This window comes from Pinus tabuliformis, chromosome 1_2 (genome assembly GCF_031772625.1).
Source record: "Pinus tabuliformis cultivar Carrire ecotype Pingquan chromosome 1_2, CPIR1, whole genome shotgun sequence".
Lineage (NCBI taxonomy): Eukaryota > Viridiplantae > Streptophyta > Pinopsida > Pinales > Pinaceae > Pinus > Pinus tabuliformis.
In genome coordinates, this window is record NC_142298.1 from 259,833,157 (window position 1) to 259,847,110 (window position 13,954).

Here is a 13,954-nt window from a genome sequence, read left to right on the forward strand (position 1 = left end):
AACTGAAGCCGTCAACAAATGTCTAGAAACCTACCTTAGGTGTTTGACTTCAGAAAAGCAACACCTTTGGGTACAGTTGTTACCTCTCGCTGAATGGTGGTATAACACCAACTATCATGCCACCACCAAAATGACTCCCTATGAAGCAATATATGGTGTATCTCAAGGGGTGCTCCAAAGTACAAGCAGTGGATCAACTCCTACAACATCGCGCAACCATGCTCGCCCATCTTAGAGAGAATCTTCATCAAGCTCAGAACCGCATGAAGCAACAGGTCGACCAGCATCGCTCAGAGCGCCAATTTCAAGAAGGGGATCAGGTCTTTTTGAGGCTGCAACCATATAAGCAAACATCACTCAAAGACAAGGGTTGTCAAAAGCTCTCTCCAAAATTCTACGGACCATACCAAGTACTTCAGCGCATTGGAGAAGTGGCTTACAAGTTGGCTTTGCCACCTACTGCGAAAATCCATCCAGTTTTCCATGTATCGTGCCTCAAGAAAGTGATTGGGAACAATTGCCGAGTTCAAACCAGTCTACCTGAATTGGACGAAGAAGGGTCAATCTGGCTTCAACCCGAACAGGTTCTAGACACACAAGACAAGCACCTGCGCGGCCGCATGATTAAGGAAGTCCTCGTCAAATGGAAAGACACCTCTCCGGAAGATGCAACTTGGGAACCAGCCACTATTCTTCAGCAGTTTCTGCAGCTTCAGCCTTGAGGACAAGGCTAGTCTTAAGGGGGAGGGCATGTTAGGGTCCCACCCTAACCCCCTTATTTATGTCATGGGATCACGTCATAGTCAAGAGTCAATAAAGCCCATATTAATATTTGTAAGTGGTTAACCCGCAATTAATGAGGGGACCACAATTAGTTGCAAATGGGCCGTAGTATTAGATAGATGGTATTAATAAAACCCACGGTATTGGCCCGTGGTATTGCATGTATGAGTCATATATAAAGGATAGAGACTCCCTGCGAGGAGCATCGTGTCTTATTTTGTAGTCGAGCTCTGCTCTATTGGAGGTTGCCCCCTCGAAGAGGCAAGTGTTCTGGGTATCTTTTCTTCGCATATTCTGTATTTGGGTATCATTTTGCAGGTTAAGAGCATAACACCGAATGTCAAACTCGGAAAGTTTTTAGAGAATTTTTTTGTTAAAAATTTGTTAAAATTTAGTGAAAAAATTATGGAGATTAGGGGAGGCCGAGAATGAAGAGAGGGAGGCCCAGAAAGGGATAAGGGGGCCGAAAAAGAAATGGACGCCGAGAAAGGGATAAGGAGGCCGAAAAAGAAATGGAGGCCGAAGAGGCAAAGGAGGCCGAGAATGAGGGTCGAGAGGAAAGAAAGGGAGGCCGAGAATGAGGCTGGAGATGGCCAGCGGAAGGCCTCAAGGCCCTAATAAAAAGTTGCCCACGATCTTTTTGAAATTCCTCTTCGACTTGCAAATAAAATGGAGATGCCCTCCGGGGCCTAGATCTGTTTGTAGAATCCACAAAAATCACCTGAAATCTTCAGAGCTATTTGTGAAAAAACAAAAGATAGAAAACCCTAAAGCATATATATACAAAAATATGAAATACCCAAAACCCAATGAATTAAAAAAATTTGATATTTACAAATCTACATTAATATTCTATAGATCTAGCAAATCTGCAGATCAAAGCCCTCTATTGGCCATATTTAAACGATTTTGCACAAATTTATAAATAAATTGGAAATTTTAAAGATGCAGAAGCCCAAGAAAAACCCTGCAAATAAAATATTTAGTAATATGACTTCAAAAATTAAAAACAGTAGGCTCTTTAGATTCTGTAATCTGAGAGTCAATTGGTCCAGTTGAGGACTTCCCCAAACGCCCAAATCCTGAATGATAACTTTTGCACACTTAGATCTGATTGTTAGATTAATAGAGATTCAAAATAATCATAAGATCATCAAGAAATAAAGATACCTGCTAGTTCTATCAAATCAAAATGATATTTTAGAAACCCATAACTCTGTGCAAGGTACCTATACACAGATCAATCCCTAAAGGCTATTACCAAGCAAATAGAAATAAAAACGACAGAGTATTAAGAACAATATTACCACATAAATTTGAAAGAGGAACACCACGGTTTGAAACCCCAAAGTCTTTGCGTTTTATTAACCAGAAAAAAAGTTACAAGAGCTTTCTTAGAGCAAGTACACGATTCAGAAATCAGATACAAATATTGTAGAGAGGCCTCTCTTTTATAAAAAACTTCTCCAACAACTAGTTGGCTTGATCCCCGTCAAAGCAATCTCAATCGTTGATGAAGATCAAATGATATTTTAATCATCAGCGTTGAAATAAAGTTACTTTTTGAGGAAATTCGAATTTCACTTTTAATTTCTTTTTAATTAACTCAAAAATGATTATTTTGAGTTAATTGCCGCAAAAAATTGATTTTGACCTAACTACTATGGGCCAAGGGCCCAAAATATTTTGAAATTTTCAATATTCCCTTGGTCGGGGACCTCCAAAAACTAAAAATTTTAGAACCCACGAATTTTAAAAGTTGAAGAATTTAATTTTTCTTAGGACTTAAATTAATTAAACTTCTAGCTTTAGCATTTTAATTTATTTTAGCCATAAAATTTAATTAATTGAATCACGAAGGGATTATTAATTTTTCCAACCTTGTAATACTGTAGCATTAAAGCTAAAATATTATTTACATGAAATATTACGTTTTTAACCTATGAAGGGGGAACACTCGTTCGCCATAGACCTTCAATAATTACCCATTTCTGCGACACAAAATATAATATAGTAGACTGAGTGACTTATAATAAAATAATCTAACCAAATAGTTAGAATTATTCCCAAATCACTTTTACAGAGACTCGATAAATAACACGAAGTTTCATTTACAATCCTGACGACAAAATCCACCCTATCTCTAGGGTGAGGCTAGAGGGAAGAACTATGCCGATCATGTGTGTTTAGAAACACACGAGTTGGTGTGACTAAAAACCTCCCAGGATAGAAATCATCATCAATTTTTTTTTTTTTTTTTTAATTTACCTAGGTTGTTACATACATTTGTCTTACTAGGATCATTTACATTACAAAATGCAGAATGAGTTTACAAAACTCCAATGTACATATAGCTGATAATGATGAATCTATGGATCATCTGAGTGCTCGGACATGATGGAAATCCATGCGTGAAAAAATGTACAGCTATGGGGTAGTTGACATGGCGTGGTCAACATCTGGCTCTACTTGGGGACATGTTGCTTCATTGAAGGAATGTGAGAATCTAGAATCTGCACCCAAAGAAAACACTGAATGACACAAGTAACGTCTATCCAAATATAATCCAAAAATCATCATATAGCATTAAGCACATAAAAATAGAAGCTCTTCATTTATTAACTATTCTACTAAAAATATAAATTTAATCTAACTACAAAGTGAAATGCTGAAATAATAGGGTGTAAGCTTAGAGATACAATACAAAGGATGCCTTGTGGCATCAGATTTGTTCAACATAGTGTATACTGAGCATTCCCCTGCTTTCAGGCAAATCTGAGGGCTGTTTTTCCGATTTGTCATGTCTAATCTTGCATACGGTAGGACTTTGTCTTATCCGAAAATCAAGCTGCTCGTGGTTATCAGATGCTTCAAACCGCTTCCTCATTCTTTATCTTTTTTCGCTTCAGGCTTTTCTTCATGGCAGGTTGTATTGCTGATGATGTTTGACATTTCGCTTGAGAACTTTCGGACGAAGTATTTAAGATATTTGTGATATGACTCTCTTCATTTTGCATCTGTTCTGTGATAAATGTTGGATCAGTTTCACAAGTGTTGTGAGTTATAACTTGATCCTTTCAATTTCTTCTCTGATCATGTCATCCTCAGCTAAATCTTCGTTAATGGGGCCAACCACTTTCTCAAGATATTCACAACAAGACGGGACTTGCTTCAATGGCTTGGGAGAGTTATGATCTGTTGAAAGCTTCCTGATTTTCTGCCATCTATCATCTGGATAAGACTGAAACTTCTGTACCTGTGATTTCCTTTCTTCCAACCTTTTATGTATGGAACTTATTTCTCCAGCTTGCCTTACTATTACTTTCGCTTGATTGAGCTCAATTTTCACAAATATGTCTTGGAGAGTGATATGATTGACCTCCACAGTTTTCATTTCCTGAATGTGCTTTGCTTCCATTGCAATCATATGATTTTGAATAATGGACATCTGATTAGAATGATTAACTTCCATTATCTTTATTCTATTTTTGATGGTATCCATTTCTTCCATATTTATAACACATGGTGCTTGTTTTTTCTCTATGGCCAATAATCTATTCTAAAGAGATATTTGACCAACGTCCATGTCCTTTATAATTTTATCATTCTTCGCTTTCATGCCCATGAAGCAATTTTGCATATAGTTTATCTCTTTCTTATGATTTGCTTGCATGGTAGCTAATTGATTGTTGTAATCAAATTCCAGGATGGCCATCTCTTCATCATGTCTTTCTTCCATGGCACTCATTTGATTGGAGTGATTGAATTCCATGATCGTTATCTTTTCCTCTAAGGCTAATAACTTGTTCTGTATAGAATCAATTTCCTTGGCATGATCAGCTGTTAATCTTGCTTGGTTAAGTTCCATATTTTTAATAAGTTGAGCCTGATTAACGTCTGTATTCTTGATTACTTGAGCCTGACTTGACTGAATGTCTTTACCCATCTAAATCAATTCCTTAGCAAGATGCTTATTGTTGTCAACACTGATTTGTCAACTTGTTTCTGCTTCTCCACTATCATGGATTTGTCTTGAAATGGTACAAGTGGATTCATCATGAGAATTGTCTTGAAATCTTCTATTGATAGGTGAGTTCTTTACAAGATCGCTTTCACTCTTTTGCATAGTACTAGGGGCACAAGGCGAGCCACCTTATTTCATATATCTATCCTTAAAAGCATCGATGATGTATTGTAAAGAAGCGAAAGAATCCTCAGGACAATTACGAAACCAATCCATAGCATCACCTTCTAAGGAAAAGGCAAAGAGACGTATCTTGACATCTTCATGATTATATTGTGAAGGAAGACAATATCTGGTTATTATATGAGTAACCTTGCGGAGATGCTTTCCAGCAGTGGTTGAATCACCACCCGAGAACAAAGGCAATTTATGAAAGGCCTCTTCTGGCATATCATGAAGAGTATCATCCATGATGACCTGCTTAAAGGGGGGAAAGGGAACAACCAAATGGATGTTAGAGAGATAGATCTTTGCTCAAGAAAATAAAAAAGATCCACAAGAAGCGAGATTCTAGTAGAAATTCTTGAAAGAAATGAAAGAAATGGAGTCACCACTTGAGCATGAATCTAGCTTTCAGATTCCAAAGGTAGAAACCAAAAGGTCAGTCGAGAGAAGCAGATGGATATCAGGGAGGGTTTCTTGTTTGGAAGTAAATGGATGAATAAGTGGAGTTGCCACCCAAACAGGAAATCAATCGAAATGTCTAGGTGCTAAAGGTGCAGATGAAAGGATTAGTGAGATGACGAAAGATACGCTGATGAAAAGATGAAATTTCGCCAAAGAATGTGGCGTTGATAGGACGAAAAATGATAAGAGATTGAAAAAATGAATGAGATGAATGTCGTAAAGCCAAGGTCCAATAAATTGGTCCCCGACAATGACACCAAAAAATGTTGGCGTTGTTGGCTTGAATGAAAGATAGAAGGGTGAAAGAAAAATAGGAAAAAATGATGTTGAGAATCTGGCAACAAGATAAACTTGATGCCTCGGTATCAACACCAAAAATGTTGTGCCACTTTGATAGGCTAATGAACGGCGAAAAAGATTAGAAGATTAGAAAAATGTCGTGAGGACCAAGGACATAAAAACTCTATCCCCGACGACGACGCCAAAAAATGTTGTCGTTGCCGACAAAAAATGATAAAGATGATATGAGGAGAATGAAGATAAAATGTCGTTGAAGCATCTAGAATAAAATATCCCCGACAACGACACCAAAAAATGTTGTCACACAAACTATCTAGGCACCGCGACAACGACTCAGATCGTGGGCTGTCACACTGATCCCTAATCCCTCTGTTTGAGTTGTCTCCCAATAGTAGACTACGGGGGGTAGACCCTATAAAATGGAGTGAAAGAAAACTAGTTGGGAACCAACCAGTGTGGGAGACATAGTTAAGCAACCAATACTTGTTTAGATTACGCAAGATTTTGAAGAAATCAATTTAATTTGAGGAAAATGATACCAGTGCCTTGTGGAGTCAACTATCTTGCGAAGGAAATAAAGTCCAAGTAAAGGATGGGAAACAACCGCTTAATGATTCGACTATCTTATATGCAAATGCAAAACTAAAGCTATGTGAACTGTAGGAACTTGGTTAATTTTACGTAAATGTCTGTTTTAAGTTTGATCCCATAATGTTTCTATCGACCAAGCTTATGCCTTGAAGTAAAATATTAATATGCAAGTAGTAGCTTAGTATGCAAATGCAAAAGTGAAAAGGCTGAAAATTATTTTTGAAATATGTCTTGAGTGTGTTTTAACTTAAGGCTCTAAAAAATGATTATCTTAATGTGAAGACAAATACTTATACCATCGATGAAAAATGTAAAATCTACACAAGTAATCACTGAAATGTACAATGGGAAACCAATGTAAAATGTTGGAAATAAAACACTTAATATTCAGAAATCCATTTGCATAAAGTACTCAATCAAAGATCATTAGATGCATAAGTGAAACTAAATTAATCATTCTTGAATGAGCATGTAAAACAAATGTAGTTCATAAATTAAACCAAGTGTTTAATCTCAAACCACATTCAATGAAATATCAGTGTAGTAATCTGCTCTTAAAACAAATGTCAATGCCAACAATATATTTTAAACGAGTGGTCCTATTACCATGCAATATTCAGATTTTTTCTATGTTTAACAACAGAAAATTCACATGCAAACTGATAACTAACAATTCATAAAATTTCTGAGTTTAACTATTTCTAATCTAGTGATGCATTTGATCTAAAAAACTTGGAAACAAATTACTGAAAAACAATGAAACAATGTTCAGAAATTGTTCAATTAGTATGCAAAATTTTTTCTGAAAATAATTCTATTTCTGAAATGCATTGCAGTAAAAGATTGCAAACTAAATTTGGTGCTAAACTTTAGCTAATTGAAACTCTATGCCAGTATTAGTCTTGCTTTCAATTAGATCAATGAGATGAAATAAAGGTTTAGAGGATGTGCACCAGTCAGTCCTTAGGGGCTTGAACACACTTGGAGACAAACTACCCAAGTCACTGAAAATATTCAAATCCAAATGCCAAACACGGAAAGTTTTTAGAGATTTTTTTTGTTAAAATTTTTAGGGAAAATTTAGTGAGAAAATTATGGAGATGAGGGGAGGTCGAGAATGAAGAGAGGGTTGCCTGAAAGCGATAAGGAGGCTGAAAAAGAAATGGAGACCGAGAAGGCAAAGGAGGCCGAGAGTAAGGAAAGGGAGGCCGAGAATGAGGCTGGAGATGGCCGGCGCAAGGCCTCAAGGCCCTAAAAAGAAAGTTGCCTACGATCTTTTTGAAATTCCTTTTCGACCTACAAATAAAATGGAGATGCCTTCCGGGGCCGAGATCTGTCTCTAGAATCCACAAAAATCGCCTGCAATCTTTAGATCTGTTCCTGCACAAACAAAAGATAGAAAAACCCAAAGCGCGTATATAAAAAAATATGAAATACCCAAAACCCCAATGAATTAAAAAAATTTAATATTTACAAATCTACAATAATATTCTACAGATCTAACAGATTTGCAGATCAAAGCCCTCTATTGGCCAGATTTAAACGATTTTGCACAAATTTATAAATAAATTGGAAATTTTAAAGAGGCAGAAGCCCAAGAAAAACATTGCAAATAAAATATTTTGTAAGATGACTTCAAAAATTAAAAACAATAGGCTCCTTAGATTCTGTAAGCTGAGAGGCAGTTGGTCCGGCTGAGGAGTTTTCCAAACGCCCAAATCCTGAATGATAACTTCTGCACACTTAGATCTGATTGTTAGATTAATAAAGATTCAAAATAATCATAAGATTATCAAGAAATAGAGATACCTGCTAGTTCTATCAAATCAAAATGATATTTTAAAAACCCCGAAATCTATGTAAGATACTTGTACACAGATCAATCCTCAAAGGCTAATATCCAACAGACACAAATATAAACGATTGAGTATTAAGAACAATATTACCACATAAATTTGAAAGTTGAACACCAAGGTTTGAAACCCCAAAGTCTTTGCGTTTTATTAACTAGAAAAAAAGTTACAAGAGCTTTCTTAGAGCAAGTACATGATTCAGAAATCGGATCCAAATAATGGAGAGAGGCCTCTCATTTATAGAAAAATTCTCCATTGGCTAGTTGGCTTGATCCCCGTCAAAACAATCTCAATTATTGATGAAGATCAAATGATTTTTTAATTATCATTGTTGAAATAAACTTACATTTTGAGGAAATTCGAATTTCACTTTTCATTTCCTTTTAATTAACTAAAAATGTTTATTTTGAGTTAATTGCTTCAAAAAGTTGACTTTGACTTAACTGCTATGGTCCAAGGGTCCAAAATATCTTGAAACTTTCAATATTCCCTTGGCCAGGGACCTCTAAAAATTAAAAACTTTAGAACCCACGAATTTCAAAAGTTGGAGAATTTAACCTAAATTAATTAAATTTCTGGCTTTAGCATTTTAATTTATTTTAGCCAGAAAATTTAACTAATTGACTCATGAGGGGATTATTAATTTTTCCAACCCTTTTAAACTAAAATATTATTTACTTGAAATATTACATTTCAAATCCATGAAGGGGGAACACCCATTCGTTATAGACCCTCAACAATTACCCATTTCTGCGACACAAAATATGATCTAGTAGATTAAGTGACTTGTAATACAATAATCTAACCAAATAGTTAGAAATATTTCCAAATCACGTTTACAAAGACTATAAATAACACTAGGACTCATTTAAAATTATGACGACAAAATCTACCCTAGTTTTGGGGTGAGGCTTGGAGGGAAAAACTTTGCCGATCATCCGTGTTTAGAAACACACATGAACCGGTGAGACAAAAAACCTCCTAGGATAGAAATCATCATCAGAAAAATAAATTTACCTAGGTTACGTACATTTGTCTTACTAGGATCATTTGCATTAGAAAATGCAAAATGGGTTTACAAAATTTCAATGTACATATAGCGGATAATGATGAATCTGTGGATCATTTGAATGATTGGACATGATGGAAATCCATGCGTGAAAAAACGTACAGCTATGGGGGTAGTTGACATGGAGTGGTCAACAGGAAGATAGTTGGATTTTATTGTATGCGAATACACCTTAGAAAAAATATTATTGTATATTCTTTTTATCTTGTTTTAATAGTTTGTTGGCTTGGTATTTGCTTTATATTCATGATTATGGTTTTGTAGTTGAGAGAGCATTATAAATATTTGTATTTATTTATCAGTGGCACATGCTATGTTTGATTGTTACGGAAGTGAGAGCTGAAAGTTGAGACTTGTAGTTCAGATTTCTCAAACATTTGTATGAGTTGGGGTTCTATTATATTGCAATTGTGTGTCAATGGTCTGTTTTTATGAAGCATTCGAATGCTTGTGCTCTCCATCATGCAAGTCTGATTCGGGCCTGTCCACGAGGCACATGTAGAGGCAATGCCAAACAAAACTGTGGTTGCTTTTGACGAGTGCATAAATAGCAAGCAGGAAATTTGTTTGTGTTCAAGATTCTGAATAATGAAGGATAAATGTATATATCAGGCAATCATAATTTGTATTTTGGTGCCATACACTGGAAATTGAGTTAGATGCTCCTCTTATGCTTACAAAAGTCAAATTATTGTGTTATAAATGTTGCTTATGACAGGTGAAACAGATGGTGATAGCTCTTCTAAATGAATCAGACATGAACCTTTCAGATGAAGTTGTTGAAATGATTTTAGATAAGGTAAAACAATTGTCCATTGGTATTGTGCTTGCTGTTTAGCTTCATAATTACAAGAAATATGAAATCAAAACCTTTCCCTGTTTTAATAAGTTGAATGTATAATGTGAAAAATCAAGCTACATATACATCAATTTTAGTTTGCGTTTGAGTTCCAAGGATATTTGCAGCATATTTCAACAGAAAAATTTCTATCAAATGCAAGAACCACCTGATTAAAAACAAACTCTGGGAAAAATGAAAAAGTTCAGAGACAGGGAGATAGTAAAGAGCATTCATAGTCTAGAAATATTTTTAATTTTCACCATCATTGTACGAAATAGGGCATGACATTTTTTTTTTCATTTAGATGGTGTGTTTTCTGGGTCAGAATTAGCGGATATTTGTGATTTATGAAATAATATGTTATTGCATGTGACATAAATATGCAGACATTTGCTGAAGCAGATAGCAAGGGTGATGGAAAAATTGATCCAGAGGAATGGCGAGATTTTGTGATGTGCAATCCCTCTCTGATGAAGAATATGACTCTACCCTACCTGAAGTAAGTGACTACTGGTTTAAGAACTTCGGCCGTTAAATGATTGCTACCTTTCTACATGGTGCATATATGACAGCTAAAAGCATCAAACAGAAAACTCCAGATACTCAAAAATCTTACCAATATTGCTTTAATTGATAAGAAGAATGATAATGGCAATTATCAGATTGTATTAGATGATACTGTTTCAAAGAAAAATGGTTGTGAAACTTAGCTTGCTTTTCTAAATCGACATTCTGTAGATTTGTGTATGATAGAGTCTTTTTCAGAATGACAGCTTTGCATTAAAGTGGTGCAATATAATAAATATGAGCTATTTTTGTATAAATAGTGAAACATCGGAGTATAAAGTTATGATTTAATAAAAGACGGAAAAGCAGGAGTTTGCAGCCAAGGGAATCTTAACAGCAAAGCCATGCTAAAATATTATGAGTGGGTACTATTAATCTTAGTTTTATTTTTTGGAAACTGTCATGATGCAGTATTTAAATATTAATTGATAATTAACATAACTGGATATGCATGCCAGGTGCTGGTTATAGCTTTCAGCTTTAAGTGCCTATCTGCTAATAACTTATATATGATAAGATGAGATAATTTTACTAATGTCCACGATAAATAGGTCAAAGGGGCTCAAAAGTACATTTAGATTAAGTACATTATGGGAGTGCAAAATCTGTGTTATCACTCAGATTCTCCCTAGAGAAAAAGTCCTAACCTCTCCTAAGGGAAAACCTAAGGATGCTATCAAGTAGTCACAACCTGTCACCTAGCGAGTACTCCACTATTTAGGTTTGAAAAAATTCCAAAACCATGGGTGGCTTCCCTCAACTAATCTTACACTTGTTATTGTTGTAGGGAAAAGGAATAGCCAAGACCAGATCCAATTAATGCAACTAACTCATTTTGGAAGGATGTTGGTCTAAAATTCCAAGGAAATTTTTGAATGGTTGAAAACTTGCCCTGATGGTTATTCTATGTGCAAATTTGAAGATTAACAAAATTGGTGAAATGGCTCATGTCACCGCATGGATTGGCAGCCTTCGCAAGGTCTGGTCAAGGTGCTAAGTGGTAAGCATACATGAGATGTACCCACTATCACCTCAGCACAATCTCCTCTCACTTTATGCCAACTCCTACAATGCCATGGGGGGTATTATGGCTGCACCAACAATTTAGTAGACCAGTGCCTAGGAACCTTATTTAGAGGAAGTTAAGGAGTTAATTAAACACAAGTGCTAGATCTGACATGTGAATAATAACGCAGAAAATACAATCAGCACTCGAGAAAGATTGAAATACCTCAAACAAATACTACCTTTGGTGGCACGAGTTGAGGTAAGGGTGGATATATCAAGTGAGATGATCTTTCATTGAATTCTTTTTGATTATATGACCTGAAAGAGGACAATCGTGCTGCTGTCCTGCATTCCAGCACCCGTAAATGATAAAATCTACAGAAGACACAAGTTTGGAGTGCTTTTCAAGCCTCTTGGGTGTGCGGAAATAGACTAGGATCAAGTATCCTTGGGCACTAATGCTAGTGCTATGAAATATGAATGAAATAAAAAGCAAACAATAGATTTATGCAATAAAATGTAGAGGTATAGGAAATCTGAAATAACAATTGCATAAATTGGAGGGAGAATCCCCCTAGGCTTCAGCCCGGATTTCCTCCGAAGCAAAATATAACACTTTTCAGCACTTTGGGAGGCTGAAAATACTTCCAAATGAAATGAATATGCAATTAAAACCAATTATAAGTAAGACTAGGGTTGATATGGTTGGATCTCACTTTATTTCCTTCAAACCCTAGGTTAGGATTTCACAAACTTGATGCCACAGGCCATAGGGCCTGTAATCAATGAATTGAATGAATTGAATGTTACATGAGCAAAATGAAGCTCAATAAGAATACGGAGATATTTACAGAAATAGAAACATCAAGTTTCTATTAGGAAATAGAAACAACCAGTTTCTTCTAAGAAATTGCTAAAAAGATAAAAATAGAAACAACTAATAAGAATGAGCATTAAACACTAAATAGCATTATTCTCATACCCTCCGTTAATGCTCAATCTATTTACAACACCGATAGACCCTCTGAATTTTACGAACTTATTAGGACCAAGAGGCTTAGTGAAGATGTCGGCGGGTTGCTCCGTTGTGGGAACATAGCGCAACTGAACGGATCCATCTTCAACAAGCTGGCGAATGTAGTGACAATGGGTTTCTACATGCTTTGTTCGTTCATGAAAGACTGGATTCTTGGCAAGTTTGAGCACTCCCTGATTATCATAGAACAAGGGAGTAGGCGCTGTCTAGAAAACATGCATATCCGCAAGCATACATTGAAGCCAAACTGCCTCACAAGATGCCTTAACTGCTCCCCGATACTCTGCTTCTGTTGAGGAGAGAGCCACTGCCTGCTGCTTCTTACTAGTCCAGGTGACAACACCGGATCCTAGATTAAACACATACCCAGCTGTAGATTTACGGTCATCAACCGAACCGGCCCAATCAGAATCTATGTAACCACTGAGTATAGGATCGGAACTTCGAGTGTACAGAAGTCCATAATCAGGAGTGCCACGCACATAATGCAGCACATGCTTCGCTGCTATCCAATGATCAGCCTTAGGTGCTGACATAAAGCGGGAAATGTAGCTCACTGCAAAACTGATGTCAGGTCTAGTGGCAGTAAGGTAGATGAGGCTGCCCACTAATTGCCTGAATAAAGTTTCATCCACAAGGGGTGAGGATGACTGAGCTGAAAGTTTGAGCCCTGGTTCCATAGGAGTCGTGGCAGGTTTGCAATCCTGCATTCTGAATTTGTCCACAAGATTTCTGGCATACTTGGACTGAGAGAGAAAGATGTTGTTCTCGGTTTGCCAGACTTCAACCCCCAAACAGTAATGAAGAAGTCCTAAATCTATCATATCAAAAGTGTTGCACAAATCCTGTTTGATCCCATGGATCAAATGTGTTGAGCTGCCAGTAATGATAAGGTCATCCACATAGACAACCACAAACAAAATATCATCACCAGTATGCTTGATATACAGGTTTGCATCAGATGGACTCCGCTGAAAACCATGATCTGTGAGGTACTGATCAATTTTCATGTACCAAGCCTGAGGAGCTTGTTTCAGACCATAGAGTGCTTTGACTAATCTACATACTTTCTGTTCTTGACCGGCAACCTTGAATCCTGGAGGCTGCATCATGTAGACTTCTTCCTGTAAGTCACCATTCAGAAAAGCACTCTTTACATCCATCTGATGGACTTTCCAATTGAACTGAGCTGCTAAGGCAAGGACAAGCCGTATGGTACTCATCTTGGCTATAGGAGCAAAGGTCTCCTCATAGT

The 13,954-nt window shown here is 36.5% G+C and overlaps 1 protein-coding gene across 7 annotated transcripts in view; it reads left to right on the forward strand.

Annotated features, from left to right (window-relative positions):
* Positions 1-13,954, forward strand: part of LOC149205351 (calcineurin B-like protein 7) — a 259,218-nt gene that overhangs the window by 172,327 nt on the left and 72,937 nt on the right. For all 7 annotated transcript variants that reach the window (XM_089395019.1, XM_089395017.1, XM_089395014.1 and 4 more), the window contains 2 exons: positions 9,966-10,046; positions 10,475-10,587. In XM_089395019.1, the coding sequence (XP_089251145.1) occupies positions 9,966-10,046; positions 10,475-10,587 (194 nt within the window). The remainder of the gene's footprint in view (positions 1-9,965; positions 10,047-10,474; positions 10,588-13,954) is intronic.